At 34.8% G+C, this 20,418-nt stretch overlaps 1 protein-coding gene across 1 annotated transcript in view; it reads left to right on the top strand.

The window, feature by feature from the left end:
• Positions 1-20,418, top strand: part of LOC134853511 (uncharacterized) — a 120,103-nt gene that overhangs the window by 82,448 nt on the left and 17,237 nt on the right. The window contains exons 4-12 of the mRNA XM_063869510.1: positions 1,211-1,463; positions 5,366-5,441; positions 6,888-7,077; positions 10,595-10,766; positions 11,817-11,842; positions 12,019-12,218; positions 15,105-15,289; positions 18,282-18,444; positions 19,772-19,914. Coding sequence (XP_063725580.1) covers positions 1,211-1,463; positions 5,366-5,441; positions 6,888-7,077; positions 10,595-10,766; positions 11,817-11,842; positions 12,019-12,218; positions 15,105-15,289; positions 18,282-18,444; positions 19,772-19,914 — 1,408 coding nt within the window. The remainder of the gene's footprint in view (positions 1-1,210; positions 1,464-5,365; positions 5,442-6,887; positions 7,078-10,594; positions 10,767-11,816; positions 11,843-12,018; positions 12,219-15,104; positions 15,290-18,281; positions 18,445-19,771; positions 19,915-20,418) is intronic.

Below are 20,418 nucleotides of genomic sequence, written 5' to 3'. Positions count from 1 at the left end.
CGAAATAGAATGTTTACCTATTGATCTAGTTTTTTTACTTGCTAGCTTGTGAGCGTTAGTGTATTAATACGAAACTGCTTTTTTAAAACCTAACTCGCAAATAGAAGTTTTCATCGAAAGGTGTTCACTTCCATGGAAATTTCACTGAAGAATTAGTAATTGCATAGAATCGGTTCTGTGCTTTATTTGTGGCTAGTGTTTGTAATCAGTTAAGCGTCCGTGGCTGAGTGGTTAGTGCGTGAGATTCATATAATCTCTAGATCTCAGTAGGTCGTGAGTTCGAATCCGAGACGAAGCCGAATTTTTGCTACTTCGAGGCTTATTTATCTTTTTTTTTGTATTGCATTTTATAGAACTACTTTTTGTCGTGTTCTCATCAGTGTTTGCGGAGCGCAGCTTCGCCTCTGTATAAAATTGATTAATTTCAATTTTGAAAATATCAGTCATGAGTTGTTCTAGAAACTAAAAGAATTTTAAGGCCATCTATGTTTTCTTACTCCAAGTTTGAAAGTTGATTTTTTCAAAAAAAACCAGAAAATATTTTATCCAGGAAATATTTTATCCAGGAAATATTTTATCCAGAAAAAACCAGGAAATTATGTCTTTTGGCTATGCCAGTTTTGTAAAAATTGCTTACGCTCAGATGTGATTTTTCGCAGTTGGAATTTTTTGTTTCTATTCAAGTTCAGTTCCTTTCGTTTGTCAAAAGGAAGGTAAAATCCACTTAAATTTGCTTTTTATTGTTGTTTTAGATTAATTTCTGAGACAAATGTGTGAAATTTTTGCTTTTTTCAAGCAATTTTTGCCTCAATTGTTCAAAATTTCTTTTTTTCTCTTCACTAACGTGTATTGCTATGTGTTTATCGCAAGCTGCAAGAATAGGATATTAATCATTTTCATCAGTTTTTTAGTTTCATTGAATTTTTCGCGGTTTGACTTTTGATTTCTTATTTCAGTTCAATTCCTTTGATAAAAGGAAGGCAAACTCCACGAACGAACACGGAAAGTGTAACGGTCACGACAAGTCTGGTCTAATTTGAAATTGGATTTTCATTTTTTAATTTATAAGCGGAGTGTCAATCATAAAATATAAGATTAAAGGGCATAAGTTTTTCTTGGAAACTCGAAAGTATTTTTTTTTCTTTGTGTTTATTAAGATTTTTCGAGCTGCATATCGGCTATGTTTAGTAATAATAACCTTTAATTGTAGAGCGATAGAGAAGGGAAATTTCGCATTGTTGACCATTGACCCGGTTAACAAATACAATGCTCACGGGATGTTCGGGTCCAGCCTTTTAACCGTACCTTCGATGCCGGGTGACCTGATAGAGTACCACTTGTTCTCCGGAAGCCCCACTAATGCCAACTGTGACAGCAAAAATCCCATTGCAAATGAGAGTGTGTCTTTTGACACTGTCGGCTATGTCTTCAAGTCTAGTATCGGCTACAGCACGAGGAAAAAAGTAAGATAAGTTACAGTTACTGTTAACTATGTAAGCATCTTGTTTTCAGTGTTAATAAGCGAAGTTTTTTTTAAAACTAATTTAGGACGATTTCTTAGTTCAGGAAAAAGCTAGGAAACGCTAATTTTTTCTATGGCGTTTTTGGTGAATGACAAGAAGATGGGTCTGATCCAGACCGTGAACTTAATAAGCAATTATGAGAGACAGTAAAGCAAACAAAGGAGAAGCAAGGCACCCAAATATAAGAAAATTATTAAACGAATATAGAATCCCTTTGTTACAGCAGTCAGTCTTTTTTATGTTCGATTTGGGGGCAAGCAAGTTGCGAAACAATTATTCGTTTTCCGCCTAATTTGTTCAATTACCCGCCAAAATGCCTTCATTTTGTTCATGTAACTCTTTTTTAATGTCACTGTCTTGATTAGAGCCGTCTACTTGTCATTCGCCGCTTTTTTTTCAAATTCTTTCAAGGGATTTGGCTTAGGGAAGTTACAGAGTGCGGTCTGTATTTAGACAACTGCGTATTCTTACTCGTCAGTAAGCAGACAATTACCATATTAACCAATCAGAATCGAGATGAGAAAGCAAATTTTCGAAAAAAAAAATAATTAAATATTCATTTCTTCCTTGTCTCGATTCTGATTGGTTAATACAGTATATGTCTAAATACTGACGAGTCTGAATACATGGTCGTCTAAATACTGCTACGTAATCGGAAGGTACCATTAGCTCTCCACAACAAAAGAGCGATTGACGCGAAAACTAGGTTGAGTTTTTTTCACAAGCGGATTTGAAAAGTTTATCAGCGAAAAAAATCCTGATCTTGTTTTGAAAATAGGTTGATTTTATCTAGTTAAAGCCAGTCATGAATTGAAGATTCTGAAAATCAAAGCGTTGTAAGGTTATATACAGAGGCCGTTTTAGGGGGAGGATTCAAACTCCTCGGATTCGAACTCCTCGCCACTGAAAAAGTCTTTTTTTTTGAAATTTTAACCGTGTTTCGGACTTCGGTCGAAAACTACCCGAAAAAATCTGATAAAATGTGTTTAATCGAAAGAACTTGTGCTGAGAATTTTGAGAATTTTCCCGGCTCAGTAAGTAATTTTATTAGAAAAGCATTGTTGACTATAGAAAAATGCCATGTTTTGAAATGAACTTTTTTTTGATAGTTTCGATTTTTCTTAAAAATACTCTGACGAATCTGATATTAAGTGTTCAATAGAGAGAACATGTTTTCAGGAATATTCTCTACATAGCGGCTACGTTGGCCTTGATATTGTTGGACTTTGCAGAAAAAAAACTTTTTACAAAAAATAAGTGCGTTTTTTGAAATTTCCTTATTTCTCAAAATTACGTTGCGAAGTCTGAGATTAAGGCTTTAATTGAAAGAGCAAGGTGTAAGGGTATCCCCTGCATCAGATAATTTTTCCAAATTTTACAGGGAGCCTGCTTGAGACTTAGAAACTTTTGACCAATTTTTGGCACTGGTTCGATTTCACAAAAACGACTGTGCCAGTTATATAAAAAAATAATTTTCAAACGGAGATGTTATCTCCCTTGCACAAGCGTGTTCTCCATACTTTGATAAGAAAGAACTATCGAATTGATAACTGTTCAATTTTTGATATTTTGACACATTACGCATTTGAAATTTACGCAATACCTTTCGCATCTGCTCCCAGTGTTCAACTTTTTAAAGCGGCCATGGCGCAGATGCTACAACATGTGACTTCTAATCTCCAGGTCGGGGTTGGAATACGGCACATCAAAATTATTATTAGTTTTACCTTTTTTCATTTTAGAGCTACTTTTGGCCCTTTTCTTGCTGAAGTGCAACTTCGCCTCTATTTTTCAGACATTTCGGCCGATTAATCGAATTTTTTTTAATTGCTGACTAAAAGTCGAAACGGCATGCAAAGTTCGGAAAAAGTTAAGTTGCATTTTTTGCACTTGATACCCTGGTCGACGTTTAAAAAGCTTTAAGATTTTTGTTTTAAACTCAAACATAGTAAGTTTTTTTAGCGAAATGTATACTGTTTGCTTCTTGTTTCACTTATTTTCTTTCACTTTTTCAGGTAAACAACTTGTCCAAAAGAATCATTGAATGGTATCGAATTTTTTTAAAGTCATCTTTGGCACACTTGGCAAAGCGGTATTGTTTATACCCGTTATGACGAAGACAGAGTTTGAGACCGACCAAGACCTTCTGGTTTTTGCTAATTGAAATTAATTCCGTCATAAAAATTTCCTTTAAAAATATTGCCGACCCATCTTTCGTCTGCTTAGTTGCCACAGCGCGTAATCAAATTTTGCTTTGTTTTTTTTTAAATTTGGTTGTAGTGATTTCGATTTAATGATTTAGGCTCAGTCACCTAATACTGCGTAGTTAGAAAGAAAATTGTATTCTTATATTTTTGTGTTTCCCCAAAGGGGTTTAAAAACGTTTAAGCTCGTTTTTTCAAGATAACTTTTTTTCTTTCGGTGCGCCGAATAAAATTTTTTGAACAATTATTTAGCGCTAGCAATTGTACCTCTCGACATGTTTTCCTCAAGTTTGGTATTTTTTTCAAATTTTTTCAAGGTTTTCTGTCTGCTAACTAACAATGATCTTTATATATAATCGCAAGTGGTTTGAAACTCAGGTGTGCCTTCATGTCTGTGTTTTATCTACGTTTCTTTATTTTTGTTTTTACGCAGGCCGAGCGTACTGCGATACTACAAGGTCACTTGGTGACACATTTATGGTTGCTTTGGCAGTTCAATGACATGTGCTCTGTCATTCAATTTTCAATTAGTAATAAGTCAAATTAATTTGTTCCACGAAACAAGACATTAATTACGAGGCATAGGTACTTAGACGATAAGAAATAAGACGAACATAAAGAAACGGAATTTACGGACAACCAGTATTTACTCAGCCAAAAGGTAACTAAGGAGTGCGGTCTGTATTTAGACAACCGCGTATTCAGACACTATTAACCAATCAGAATCGAGACAAGGAAGGAATGAGTTTGATATCTTCCTTTTGTCTCGATTCTGATTGGTTAATACAGTGTCTGAATAGGCAGTTGTCTAAATAATGTTACGTAACCATAATTTAAGTCTGTAAACAAATTTCGCGTAAGTTATTGTCTAAATTCCGTGATTTTCTGATCGTCTAATTTGCTCGTCCTCTAACTTCCTAAACCCCATTAATTACGCTTGCGACTAGAAGCTTTAAGCGTTATCTAGTCTGAATATAGACTGCTTTAAGATTCACTACTAATAAAGCGTTAGTTAGCGCATATAACTAGAGGTAACGCACAAAAAAATGACAAAGACACAATGGTTCGATTCCGGCCATGGACTGTATTTTTTGAAAACGGATAATTTTTCCGCGCTCCAACAAATCATTGTTAGAAATCTGTTTGGTCCGCTTTTTTTGTCGGTTTAGCTGCCAAAACGCGAAATTGGCCCAAGATTAAAAATCTTCCAATGAATTCCGGTTTTTTTGCCTTTTAAATCTCTTTGGCCGTTTTTTGCTTTTGTTTGCGAAGTTGCAGCTTTACCTCTGTATTGTCTGTTTTAAATTATGATTCATTAAGTTTTTGTAATGGTTTTTAATCGTGCCAATTTTTGACTTCTAGCAATTATTGAATGCAGTACATTTTTGATTTCTTGTTTATTATTCAAGTCACTAGTTGATCATGGAACTCGATAAAACTCAAATGAAAATAGCGCATCAATAAAAAAAACCAAAACAGTTTAAAAAAATAGCGTTACTAGGTCTCAATATAAGATTCTATTCTAGCGCAGACTTGGTCTCTTGGTAATATTTGAAGATCGTATTACTTTTATCTTTTGTGTTTTTTGCTTTTTTGAAGTTGGATCAAATCTTCAACGATTTGTTGGCTTTGTTTCAGGAATTACTGGCTACGATGGAGGACTCCGATATCGAAATTAGCAACGCTTGTTTCCAGGGATCGTCCTACGGCGGAAGTAAGTAAAGCAGCCATTTGATTTGGTTCTTTTACTGATTTGGACAACCTTGTTTTATCAACTTTACCAAATAGATTTCGATGGGTCCAAGTGCTTATCAGCTTTTCTTGGTGTCGTCAGAAAATTGCATTTGCAAACAACGATAGCCGGTTACTCTACAAGTAGCACAAATGTTCCGACGATAGTCGTTAAAAATACAAAAAAAGGGTGATAAAAGGATCTGACATAAAACTATAGTTAAGGCATACTCGACACTCATAGTAATATAGGCAAATTGGACAAAAATTTTTGTAAAGAAAACTCACTAGAAGAACAACAAAAATTGAATTTATTGATTTTTTAAAAGCTTTTGGTGCCCAAAACGGCGCTAAAAACTTCAAAAGCTAATTTAATTTGCCTAAAACTAAGTTTTCAGGCTTAAATTAAGCATAATTAGCTTGCTCGCTTTATTCGCTCAAAATTGAAATGAAAATCAAAAAGTTTAAAACAGTTTTTCTCGATACTGAGAAAGTTTTGTTGAAATTTATCAAACGTTTGTCGAAGCACGGCTGAAAGGGCTTTAATTTGGTATATCACTCGACCCATTTCAATGATTATTTGTGGTACTTGAATTTGCGTGGAAAAGAAAAAGAAAAAAAAACAGAAACTAAAACGAACCGGAAAACAAAGTTTCTCTACATTTTTCAAATGGTCGGAACAAACAACTTGCGGGCAAGCGTATACTTCCAACCGAATGGCAGAAAGTTGTATTAACCAATCAGAAATCATTGCTAAGTGTCAAATATTGAAGAAAACTTTTATAGGTTGTGTGATTTTTGTGTTTCATATAAAATTGTTCCCGCAGGTTGATTTTCGTGGTTTGACTGCTTTCTGTATAAGTTCAATTCAAATTAATTTGCTAAAACGAAAACTCTCTGTGGTCACAAATGACTATAGTTCAAATGGAGAAAAAGATGTTTTCTGGTGAGAAAAAAATCTATAAACCTATTGATCTAAATATCGCAAATTGGGTGATTGTTCAGCAAAAAGTGTCAAACATAAGGTTCTTGAGCTTCCAGCCATAAATTGTTTTCAAGGTTAAGATTAAGACTATTTATCCACAAGAGAATGGGAAAACATACGAGCTGGTCAGCTCATCAAGGCGAATTACTGTTTTGCCCCTGGTTAAGATATACATGCAATTTTTTGGCTATTTTTCTTGACTGGCTTATGTTGCCTCACCCTAAAGCAACGATGAAGGTGGACCTCGAACATCCGACATTTGACTTGAGAGGCGGAAACTTAACCTCTTCACCGCCACTCCCCCATTTTTTCTGGTTTTAATTAACTTTCGCTTTGTCTTCAACTTTTTTTAAATGCCTTTAATAGGTTATATTTTTGTCTACTGTTCGCTCATGATAATAATCCCAAATTATATCAACGACAAATCTAACAAACTGATTTTAGGTGGTCAATATGCCGGTCTCTCGCAGGCCAACAGAAACGAAATGGGATTTTCCTCACACATGACGAAAGACTACAAGACTTTGCTGTTCGGAGCTCCCATGTTCAAGAATCAGGGAGGCTTTGTACAGATTCTTCATAGAGAAGATGCACTTGAGAACAATTATGAAGCGTTCCAGGAAAGCCAAGACCTGTGAGTATAGTTGAGTTACAGAAGCGGAGTTTTTGATATATTGGTTGTTTGTTTTTGCTATTTTATCTCTCCTGTGGGCATCATAACTCTTTTCCGTTCAGTCACAGTCAAGGACTTGAAAAGTTGTAGCTAACGTTATCAATTCAGTGCTGTACGTTTTTCCTTTGAACACCGATTAACATTGAGCGGATTTTCGATCCGAACATTGAAAATGGGAACGGACTTAGTAATCGAGTCTGTTTTAGTTTTTTTCTTTCTGTTGTCCACGCAGAATCAGGTACCACATATAATGAACGGACTGGATTGAGTGATATATCATATTAAAGCCTTTACATTCGTGATTTGAAGATTCGAACTGCATTAAAATTTTCAAAAAATGTGTCTAGAAAAACCGGCTTGAAATTTTTGATTTTCCGTTTTATTTCGAGCGAATAAAACGATCGAGAAGGCTTATTTTAATTACTTAAAGTTTTTTTCTTTCCGTTGTCCACGCAGAATCAGGTACCACATATAATGAACGGACTGGATTGAGTGATATATCATATTAAAGCCTTTACATTCGTGATTTGAAGATTCGAACTGCATTAAAATTTTCAAAAAATGTGTCTAGAAAAACCGGCTTGAAATTTTTGATTTTCCGTTTTATTTCGAGCGAATAAAACGAGCGAGAAGGCTTATTTTAATTACTTAAAGCTTACTATAGCTTGTTTTAAAACGTAAAAACTTAGTTGTACTTGTATAACTTTAGTTCAGGTTGAGAATTATCGAGCTTTTTTGGAATCAAAGTTTTCAAAATTCAAAAACTGCAAAAAACTTAAATGGAAATTGTTTTTTTTTGTTTTTCTACTTTTTTTTCAATTGGCTTTATTAAGTACGGCTGTCAATTATACCTTATCTCCAGTTTTTTGTTCAGCTCCTTTTATCAAACCACGCCGAAAAAAAACGACAATAGTTTGAAAAACTTTGTTTTAATTTTTTTATTTTTTAGACTTGTTTTATTTTTTAGAGGTCGGAATATTCTAACCGGCTATCCTTGTTTTCTTGTGTATTTGGTTGAAAGCCTGTTCAGCGATGGAAATAAATACTTGACATAGAGATAAAGTTCCTGGTGTTGATATATATTTATGCTTTGAATTGAAAAAAAGCTCTTGGCTTCATGCAACAGTATACTAATTAAAACCACCTTCAGAAATTTTCAACTCGAATTACTTCGAGATTTTTAAAATGCATAACTGTTGTGCTATTTGGCTTAAAACATTCTAATTATTTACATGCTTTTTTACACGCAAAATTTGAGTTTTTGTGCGTTTTGTAGCTCCTGAATATTTGAAGCATTCTCGTTCGTGTTTGCGAAGCTGCAGCTTGTGTTTTCTGTAGAGATATATTGTCGAGTACGGACTATACCTTTTCGCATTATAACGCAGAGTTTTTTTTGCAGTTTTTAAAGTGTTTTTCATTTTTTTTCATAGGAAAGGTTTTTGAAATTTCTTCAGGCTCAAATTTGGTTTTTTTTGTGCGGTTTGGTTTTTTTACGGTTTGGTTTTTTTTACGCTCTTTACTTAAAAAAATCACTTATGAGTTGACGCATAAAGTTATTGATTTCTAGTTTGAAAGTGAGCTCTTAATTAGTCGATGAAAAATGAACGTAGTTCAGACTCTAGGTCGTGATGATTTTCTTGGTTCAAGAAAAGTCCTAATATTTGTTCAGGGTCAAAATTAAGTTTAAATTGTTTGTCTTCTGATTTATTCTCAAGCTTTGTTCATTTCCTTCGTTAAAGAAAGGCAAACTTTACTATCGAACAGCGAAAGTGTAAAGGTCACAAAAAACGTGATCATTTTCTAGTTTCAAAAAAGGAATTTAGTTTTCAGATTTTTCAGCAAAATAGAATGTTAACCTATTGATCCAGTTTTTGCACTTGCGAGCATTTGTGTGTTAGTACGAACCTGTTTTTTGTAAACTTAACTCGCGAACAAAAGTTTTCATTGAAAGGTGTTGACTTAGATGGAAATTTCACTGTAGCATTGAAAATTGCATAGCATCTATTCTGTGCTCTTTTTAAGGCCAGTGTTTGTAATCAGTTAAGCGTCCGTGGCTGAGTGGTTAGTGCGCGAGATTCATTTAATCTCTAGGTCTCAATAGGTTGTGGGTTCGAATCCGAGACGTAGCCGAATTTTACTATTTCGAGTTTTTTGTGTCGCACTTTATAGAGCTACTTTTTGTAGTGTTCTCGCTAGTGTTTGCAGAGCGCAGCTTTGTCTCTGTCTAAAATTGTTTTTTTTTTTAATTTTGAAAATATAAACCGTAAATTTTTCTAAAGTTTCGAAGAGCTTTAAGGGCATCTATGTTTTTCCATATGGTTTAAGGCCATCTATGGTTTCAAAAAAAAAACAGGCAATATTTTTTCTGTTTGCTTGGGTTCGTTTATGCTATATTTCACAGCAGAATTTTTCTATCCAGTTTTGTCAAATTGGGTCAATTTAAGCGAATAAGTGTAAAAGATGAATTTTTTGCTTCGTAATTCAAAAATTTTGAAAAAAAGTCTCAAAATTGTCTAGTATATTTTTTGTTTTCTGGAGTTTATCGACCCTTTTCCAACTGTCGGTTTCCTGTTTTTTCAATTTCCGTTTCATTATAGAGCTCAATTTACCATGCGATTCGATAGAAATTTTTCGCGTCTTTTTAACCCCGTTCATTGATGTCAGATAATTACTTTTCACGTATGCGTGGAAATAAGTGACGATAAGGTCTTCGTGGACGAGCGAGTAATCTAGTGGGTTGTCTGTCTATGAGTGTTTGTCTATGAAGCTGCTGAGAGTACATACGAATGTTAACTTCCAGCTGTTTATTTCGCGCCATTGGTAGTTTTTGTATGAAATATAGCATTTTGACATCATTGAGCAATTAAATTTATATTGAACCGAAAGATTTCAAAATGAGAAATTAAAATCCACAAAACATAAATATAAGATCGAACGGCTATAAGGAACCTTTTAAAATAACTTTCTGGACCAAGGTAACATCCTCCTCCTGCCCCCGCCCCCAAGCAGTTTGGGGTGGAGGATGTAACGATGTTGACTTGTTTCAAAGTTTCAATTTTCAGCCAATAAGAATCGAGCATTTTACATGCAGCGCTCAGCAAAAATTTCTCTGATTTAAATTCTGGGCTGGAAGATATTAAGTTGGTCTAACTGGGTAGGGGGATGTTAACTTCAATTTATTTAAATTCGTAAATCAGCTGTGAAATTTAAACATAATTAAGTCAAGGAGCTTCCAAATGAGCACTCACAATTATTTTATTTTGTTTATTAATGCAGTTACTGAGCTCGCGAAATGCAACTTCGTGAGTTTTTACACAAGCGAGTTAGCGAGCGTAGTTATACGATCAGACTCTTTTTTGGTTGTGACCTCTGTCAACGCAAGTGATACATTAAAGTGCTACGTTTTGTGCGAAGTTTATATTTGCCACCCAACCGCTTTTGGGAGATGGATGTTAGTTTGATCCCGGTATGTTTTAAGGCGGTTATTCTACCTATGTGACGCAAAGGCGCTGAAAAAATACACTGGCTATGATCCCTCTGCTCGCGAGGGTGTGGACTTGAACAAATTGGTGTGTCCAGTTGATTTGACCTACGGATACTCTGTAGCCTCAGTCCTAATCCCAGGCGAAAAGGGCACCAACAAGACTTGGGCACCAACAAGACTTTTTAATTTTGAAAATATAAACCGTAAATTTTTCTAAAGTTTCGAAGAGCTTTAAGGGCATCTATGTTTTTCCATATGGTTTAAGGCCATCTATGGTTTCAAAAAAAAAACAGGCAATATTTTTTCTGTTTGCTTGGGTTCGTTTATGCTATATTTCACAGCAGAATTTTTCTATCCAGTTTTGTCAAATTGGGTCAATTTAAGCGAATAAGTGTAAAAGATGAATTTTTTGCTTCGTAATTCAAAAATTTTGAAAAAAAGTCTCAAAATTGTCTAGTATATTTTTTGTTTTCTGGAGTTTATCGACCCTTTTCCAACTGTCGGTTTCCTGTTTTTTCAATTTCCGTTTCATTATAGAGCTCAATTTACCATGCGATTCGATAGAAATTTTTCGCGTCTTTTTAACCCCGTTCATTGATGTCAGATAATTACTTTTCACGTATGCGTGGAAATAAGTGACGATAAGGTCTTCGTGGACGAGCGAGTAATCTAGTGGGTTGTCTGTCTATGAGTGTTTGTCTATGAAGCTGCTGAGAGTACATACGAATGTTAACTTCCAGCTGTTTATTTCGCGCCATTGGTAGTTTTCGTATGAAATATAGCATTTTGACATCATTGAGCAATTAAATTTAGATTGAACCGAAAGATTTCAAAATGAGAAATTAAAATCCACAAAACATAAATATAAGATCGAACGGCTATAAGGAACCTTTTAAAATAACTTTCTGGACCAAGGTAACATCCTCCTCCTGCCCCCGCCCCCAAGCAGTTTGGGGTGGAGGATGTAACGATGTTGACTTGTTTCAAAGTTTCAATTTTCAGCCAATAAGAATCGAGCATTTTACATGCAGCGCTCAGCAAAAATTTCTCTGATTTAAATTCTGGGCTGGAAGATATTAAGTTGGTCTAACTGGGTAGGGGGATGTTAACTTCAATTTATTTAAATTCGTAAATCAGCTGTGAAATTTAAACATAATTAAGTCAAGGAGCTTCCAAATGAGCACTCACAATTATTTTATTTTGTTTATTAATGCAGTTACTGAGCTCGCGAAATGCAACTTCGTGAGTTTTTACACAAGCGAGTTAGCGAGCGTAGTTATACGATCAGACTCTTTTTTGGTTGTGACCTCTGTCAACGCAAGTGATACATTAAAGTGCTACGTTTTGTGCGAAGTTTATATTTGCCACCCAACCGCTTTTGGGAGATGGATGTTAGTTTGATCCCGGTATGTTTTAAGGCGGTTATTCTACCTATGTGACGCAAAGGCGCTGAAAAAATACACTGGCTATGATCCCTCTGCTCGCGAGGGTGTGGACTTGAACAAATTGGTGTGTCCAGTTGATTTGACCTACGGATACTCTGTAGCCTCAGTCCTAATCCCAGGCGAAAAGGGCACCAACAAGACTTATTTGGCAACTGGAGGGCCCAGAGCACAAGGTAACACGATGAGTACCCTACTCTTTAGCCTAATTGTGTGTAAAGTCGATACCGTCATTGGATATCGAAGAGAATTTTCAAACAGACAGAAATCTAATAGGAAGAGAGAAGGCCTTGGAACCTTGCAGCCACATTTTCAGCAACCTCTTGTCCTGAATTAACACTAGTTTTCTAAAAAAGAAAGAAACAATTTATTTCTCTTAAATCGTATAAGCACATTTACCAAAGTAAAATTTGAATATTAATTTAGGAAACTCAATTTAGGAGCTGTACATATTACCAAAATGGAGCGGAAAGAATGAAGGGTCAAAACGCGCCTACTGAGACTACCCGAACACATATTGATGACAAACTTGAATAATATAAAAAGATAAAAAAATTTGTACTTTTCTTTATACGAATACCAAATTAATCTACAAAAGAGCCGAGCAAGCAATGTCAATGAGTGAATGAAGGGGGGCGTTCAACAACGCCGAAGTACAACAGTGCCGAAAAGGGCAGGGAAATTTCAGAATAATTTACAGGCATTTTCTAAAGAGCGGGAAATTACTAGCGCTAATTATCAAAGAAAATCACTCCAATTTCGCCGCCAAAATGTCTGCAACTGCAAATTAAACAATTATTTTGGCGCCAAATTATTGCAAGTTTGGTCTCTCAAAATCTTTAAGTATCACTTAAGATTGTAAACGTTCGCCGTTTAATTTTTGATTGCCGCACTTAATATGTTGAAATTTGTTCCTTTTTTCGGCCTTGTTGAACAAAGTTTTCATTTTCGGCACTGTTGTACTTCGGCACCGTTGTACTGCCCCGAATGAAGTAGCGCGGTTAGAACATACAAATTTACGAACATTTAAGAAAGCAAAAATTTAATTTTTTTTTGAAAAAAACTTTCCTGTCATATTTCTAATCCTATATACTTAGTAATAAGAATAATCTATAGAATATTTTTTAGTGAAAAGTTCAATTTTGATTTCATTCAAATTAGCAGAATTTTTGGAAGCTGATTGAAGTTCTATAAACTTACTGTGTGGTTAATTTTCACTTCAAGTTTACACTTCCGCACCAGTGAGTTGATCATTAGCAATCAGGTATTTATGAAATCGAAAATTTAGTTTTTTGAATAAGAAAAAACTACTTCTTTCTGTTCATGAACACCTGATTGCTAATTATCATCTCGCTGATGCAAAATTGTTAATTTTAAGCAAAAATTTAAACAAGGATAACAAGAAGGATTTGGAGAGTCATTTTTTGGGCTAGAATCGCAACCCTGAAAGGGTGCTTTGATAGTATTTTACCGATGGGTTCAAAAAACAAAAATTTATGCTAGGTTAATAATTTATGCTAGGTCTACAAAAGAGCCGAGCAAGCAATGTCAATGAGTGAATGAAGGGGGGCGTTCAACAACGCCGAAGTACAACAGTGCCGAAAAGGGCAGGGAAATTTCAGAATAATTTACAGGCATTAACAATGAAGGGGGGCGTTCAACAACGCCGAAGTACAACAGTGCCGAAAAGGGCAAGGAAATTTCAGAATAATTTACAGGCATTTTCTAAAGAGCGGGAAATTAGGTCTACAAAGGCATCGCACCAAATCATTTTCAAGTAAAAATTATCTTGAGAATTAACGAAAATTGTTTTTTTTTGATATTACAAATTTTTTTTGTTTGCTCATTATATTCAGCAATGTTGTACCTTTTTAGTTAGTGAGCATGATTTCGGTTGATTAGCACTTAAAAGGAATCAATTTTTGGAATTTCTGGTTTTAAGTGGTAAGTTTTTCTAAAAGAACATCGAAATTAAGAAAAAAAAGTTGAAGTCGATGGTTCAAAGGATGGAAGCAGAATTTCAACAAATCTATACGTAATATTCATGTTCCGTTAACACTTTTTTAATCAAAAATATAACGTTACTTAATCATACTTCCTCATGAAAAAATCATTGGCACAATTTTGAGCTGTAACAAGTAAATTTAGTTCAACAGAAAAAAAACGGTTCCCCATACACAAGCAAACCGTATTGGAGAATTAGTTTGACATTCGAGTACAATCGATAGTTGATTTTTGAACTCAGGGGCGGATTCGACACCTTGCCGAACCAAAGGGTCCCCTTTGAACTATTTTGAGATATCCATTTTCGGCTGACGGACCCCAAAATTTTATACCCAAAATTTTATGCCGGCGCCAATATATACTTAATTTGAGGGGGAGCGTTCGCCGAAAAAAGCGGCAATTTTTTGGTCAAAAGTTTCCAAAAAGTGCCTAAAAACGCTATTTTGGTCTGTTTTTTTTTCAAAATTTTGCCTGCGGCGCAGAGAATTTAGCCAAACCAGGGTCTTTTTACTACTTTGGGATAGCTCGGAAAATCAATTCAGTCGTCCTAAAAATGTCGACAAAATTCTGGATTGTTTTTGAAAATCCGCCCTTTTAGTGGTTGCTAAAATTGCTAAAATAGCAACTTATAGGCTTCTCTGGGAAAGCAACCTATTATGCTTAAATTTGCAATCCATCACCCAAGTTATTCTCAACCGAATTCGCAGTTTAACTGGATGTCAAACTTTTCATCAGTTTTAATTTTGATGTCTCTGCAATCTACGCCGATGCACAGTAAATAGATTTTGAAAACTAGACATGAATTTGAAATGCAAGTTAACTAATTCATTTGCTTTTTTTAGCAACTTAGTTGTCAAAACTATAGCGTGGCGTATCCAATAGCGATGGTCCTCAGGTGCCGGGCTGGTTGACTGTAAAATGTAACGTAAAATTAGCTAGCAACAGCAATATGATAGTGTTTGAAAAATTTGAATTTTCACTCATTTTGGTCTGCAAGTTTTATAAAGTGAATCCTCTATTTTTCGAGTATCTGTTATTGTTTTTTTTTGTAATTCTAGGTCTGAAAGGCGAAATCAAGCTGTTCCACTTCATTCCGGGTAAAACTTATATCGTGGATTCGTTTGAGTTCCTGGACTCTCTGGTGGGCGCGAGTTTCAATACCGGATTCGGAACTACCATCGTGGGTGCTGATTTGGACGGAGACGGATATGATGAACTGCTGGCTGGAGAACCATACTACACGGTGCAATAGCTTTTAAGTTGCCATTTTTCCATAAATGGAGTGTGTTATCTCGAGGAGTGTGTTCCTAACGAAGTCGCATATTTAATTGCAAATTTATGCATTATTTAAATACCAGTAGCTATATTCGCTTTTCTTTAAAGCGCATTTGTTTCTTCCTGGTATGCAAGAGTAATGAACGTAGTGAGTACTCTTATATCGGTCTTACTTTTTTTTTTGTTCTTGAGTTTCTTCTATTCAGGAAAAAATCAGGAAAATTTGTTCACGCTCAGGTTTGATTTTTCGCGGTTTGACTTGTGATTGATCCGTTTTCTCAAATTGGGTTAATTTTAACAAAAAAGTGTCCATCATAAATTGTGCTACAAAGTAAAAGAGCCTTAAGGCTATATATTTTTTCTTCGAATTTCAAAAGTTGAAGATTCTTCAAAAAACAAGTCAATTTTTTTTTCAGTTTCCTTGCGTTGATTACTCTCTTCCAAATGTTCGTTGGCTATGTTTATTAGTATACCATTTTTAAAATGCAATAATCTGCTACGGTTGGATTGGCTTATATTGACAATGCATAGGTTTTGCGGATTTCTAATAATTGAAAATTGTTTTGGAAGATTTTTTTTCTAAACTGTTTCGGCTTATGTTATATCGGTTAAGAGACCTCATTGCGTAGTTTTGAGGGGAAATAATTTATGATATATTTTTTGTGTTTCATAAGGGAGCTGTTGTAAAAAAAAACATTAAGTTTCAAAAATTTTATCGATCAAAAAAGTCCTATGAAGGTTTTATTCCGTCTCTTCTATTCACTATTTTTGCATTATAGCTCACAAGGTAACGCGGTTGCGTTTGCACCCTAAGGTTTTGGGTCTGACTACCGGCAGTTTTTTTCGTTTTTTTTTCAGCGTTATGAAATGACTCTTTTTTTCAGTATTTATGAAATTGATTTTTTTCTGGAAAAAATTGAATTGTCGGGCTTCGTTTGTCTGCGTAATTTTTGTCAGCTTAGTTTAGAAAGCATGGAATTTTTTTTCCGATTCAAACAATTCTGACTATGATGGACGATCATCACTTATCCTGTAATTTTATCACCTGTTATTTTGTCAAAACAAAAACTCGGATTTTGAATGACTTTTTAACCCTTGCGATAAGCAAGGGTATAGCAATCGGGCACTGGACTTTTTTCCCCTAAATAAACTTTGTTCACAGAATTGCCAAAATTAGAAATGGTAAAATTAGGTTCAGCGCACTTGGTCTGGAGGTAACGAATACGCTTGAGATTGCAAAGTTCCTGGGTTCGGTTCGAATCTGATAGAACCTGTTATTCTTTCAAACTGTAAATAAATTGTCGGCCTAATTTTCGTCTGCTTATAATAAGTCGGCTTACTTGCCACATCGTAGATTTTTTTTGTTGAACGCAAGTTACATTGTAGTTGCGTTTTTTTTTTCTGCTGTCTGCAGTTTTATTAAACCTGGCTTTGTATGTTTGCTTTTATAATTGCCAAAAAACATTTTTCTGCCTCATGATTTATCGACGTAGTGTCCTATTTTTGAGTTGTTATCTGCTTTAATTGTGACTAGTATTTAATCTGCTTTAATTGTGACTAGTATTTAATGTTCTATCTTCGAATTAATATTAAGCTTCCGTGGCTGAGTGGTTGATGAGTGGGTAGTGTGTGTGTGTGATATTTAATTTTAAGGTCGTAGGTTCGATCTCAGACGAAGCCGATTTTTTTGCCCTTTAGAGGCTTACTTCTCTACTTTTTCTTATTGCACTTTATAAAACTGCTTTTTGTCGTGTTCTCGCTAGTGTTTGCGAAGCGAAGCTTCGCCTCTGTGTAAACGTTTATAAGTCTTAAGTCTTGCTGATTTTTTTTTCGGATTAAAGGGTTTCGGCTTTGCTACCGCTGTGTGTTTTTTTCCCGATGCTAATTTCTCATTATTTCTATTCTTTTTTTTCAAAACTAGCATTATTCATTTTGATGGATCTAGTTTTTTCAACGTCTTAGATTTTTCCCCGTTTTTGCGGCTTTCTTGTTATGTACCGAAGTGGCGCGAAGCTCAGCTTCTTCCGTGTTTTAATTCTTTTTCCAATTAAAATGGTTACTGCTGCTGTGTTTTTGATCAGTGAACTTATTTTAACCGATTGAAGTTCTCAAGTCTTTTGTGGTGTAAATTTTAAAACTTAACGCTCAATATTTTCATGACAAGTTTTTAGCTTTTTTAAGAGTAATGAACATAGTAAAGTCTCTGTTTTAGGTCTTGCTTATTTTTTTGTTTTTCTTTCAGGAAAAAGTCTTAGAAGTCTCTAATAACTGCAGATAGGCATTCATACATATTGATGCATTTATGAATGCACTTAGTTATATATGCACTTTTTGAGTTCACTTGAAATTCATCTGCTGAAAGTGACGGAAATAGCACTCTCCCAATACGAACGTGGAAATGGCGCGATAAAGTTGAACGATTTCTAGTTTCGAAAGTGGAATTTAATTTTTAGATTTTCAGCTGAATAAAAACTTAACCTATTTGTCTAGTTTTCTCTTGTTGGGTTCATGTTATTAAAAAAGCACCTAAAAAATTGTTCTAGAAATTCAAAGAGCTTAACAAGCATCTATTTTTTTTTTGAAATTCGAAAGTTGAGATTTTTTCAAGAAAGTCAGTGTTTTTTTATGTCTACTTGCGTTCAGTACTCTTTTGCAATCTCTGATTGGCTATGTTTTGTTTTTGGCTCAATTTGGACACTACCAAGATGTTGTCGGCTTAGTTGCCGCTCCGTAATTACTTAAAGCAATTGCTTTTATCCAACGTAATAAATACTTGGATCGGTAATTTCTTGTTTCGCAAATGATGCGAAGCTGCGCGTCGCCTCTGTGTTGATAATTAAACTAAAAGTATGATCATCAAAAAATGAAATTCAGCATAAAAACAAAGTCAAATGAAAGTATGAATCACAATAGATAAACATTTGATAATTTAAAATCTAGTGATTACATTTTTGTTACAGGACGATACATCGGACACGTACAATTCGGGATGTGTGACTATCTACGTGTACAACCAAAAGAGAGGCGAATACGAGTACAAGTACACTCTGAAGTCGCCCTCCCCCTCAAAGAGTAACATGTTCGGATTCAAAGTGGCACTTTTGGGCGACGCAGACGCCGATGGTAAGTTTCTTTCCTTCTGTTCTCTTTTCCTTTTTCATCCCACATTCGACACGTTTTTTGGCTGTAAAACAAATGTAGTTTATTATAGAAAATTTTGTACGTTTTTGAACTCTCCCCGACCCATGGTATCAATAGAGAAACATTTTTGAAAATTTTGAAGCGGTCTTCTTGAGTTCATCGACGCTTTTCGAGGTGTCTGTTGGCTTTTTGAGAGTCGATGAGCGTAGTTCAGACTCCTATGTAGGTCGCGATTTCTTTTTCTTCGGGAAAAATATTCAGGCTCAAAGTTACTTTTTCGCGGTTTGAATTTTGATTTCTTAAGTTCAGTTCACTTCCTTGGTTAAAAGGAAAGCAAACTCCACTATCGAACAACAAAAGTGTAAATGTCACGAACAAAATGATCGACTTCTAATTTCGAAAATGCAATTCATTTATGAAATTTCCCAGCGAAATTAAAATTTTATCTATTAATCCAGTTTTCTCACATCGGGTTAATTTTATAAAAAAAAAGAGTCAGTCATAAATTGTTCTAGAAATTGAATGAGATTTATGGCCAACTCTTTTTTTCTTTGAAAATCAAAAGTTGAGATTTTTTCAAAAATTTCAGACACTATATTTTTCTGTTTACTTGTGCTAATTGAATCTTTCCAACTGTTTGTTGGCTATGTTTTCCGTTTGTTTGCATTCATTTCTATCTGGTATTTACTGTTAGTGGTCGTGTTAGCAAGGCGGAGGTTTCCGTAGAAAATGCGAGTGACCCTAATTTTGGAGACATGTGGTGCGAAAATTGTAATCAACTATTTTTGTAGGAGTAATGACCGTTATATAGGTCTTGGTGATTTTTTCGTGTTTTTTTTTTTCAGGTAAAAGTTTTAAAATTTGTTCCTGCTCAATTTTGACTTTTTTGCGGTTTAACTTCTGATATGTTTTTTAAGATCAGTTCTTTTCTTTTGTTAGGCCCTTACCAAATTGCAATAGTGTAAAGGCCACGAAAAACGTGATCGACTTCTAGTTTCGCAAATGGAATTTAATTACAGATTTCTCGGCTAAATACAAATTTAAAATTTTGACCCAGTTTTCTCCAGTTGGGTCAAAAAACATCGTTATCAAAATAGCCACAATGTAAATTGTTCGTGAAATTCAAAGAGCTTTATTTTTTTGTTTCCTTGCGTTCATTACTCTTTTCCAGCAGTCAGTACGCTGTTTTAATTTTGCAAAATTTTCATGTCCATTTAATTTTTCTTGCGTTTTGAAGCTCCCTTTCGACGATTGTGTGCAAAATGCAGCTTCGTCTTTGTGTGAATGCTTATATTATGTTTCGTTTCAGGTGGAGAGGATATTCTGATCACAGCTCTGAATGAGAAGAACGATGATGGATCATCTGGTAAAGTGTACTTGTTCAGTGGCAGATCAATCAGCTCAGTCTACACGTACTCAGTTTACAAGAACGACTACCCTACTATTCTGCAGGCAAGCAATCAACTGAATAAATTTTTTTTTAAAGTGAACGAGAAACTAACGTAGAATTGGTTTGTTAATGCGACTGGAATTTGATTGACTGAAAAAGAAGGTTTTCTGTTATACGGCCCAAAACTGATTAAGAGTTGATGAATATAGTTCAGAATTTTATATATGTGATAATTTTTGTTCGTTGTTTTTTTTTCATGAAAAGTCTTGAAATGCTCTGAATGCATTTTTTTTTGTTATTAGAGCATTTCAAGACTTTTCCTGAAAAAAAACGCGAACAAAAATTATCACGACATAAATAAAATTCTGAACTATATTCATCGACTCTTAATCAGTTTTAGGCCGTATAACAGAAAACCTCCTTTTTCAGTTAATCAAATTCCAGTCACATTAACAAACCCTTTCTACGTTAGTTTCTCGTTATTATACTTATAAATGCAGATCTGAATGCCCATAGGTGTAGTAACAGATTTATGAGGGAGGGGGGCGGTGATATGTAGGCGCCCT

This window comes from Symsagittifera roscoffensis, chromosome 8, assembly GCF_963678635.1.
Source record: "Symsagittifera roscoffensis chromosome 8, txSymRosc1.1, whole genome shotgun sequence".
NCBI classification, from domain to species: domain Eukaryota; kingdom Metazoa; phylum Xenacoelomorpha; order Acoela; family Convolutidae; genus Symsagittifera; species Symsagittifera roscoffensis.
The sequence above is the reverse complement of the archived record's forward strand: the minus strand, read 5'-3'. Positions and strand labels throughout refer to the sequence as shown.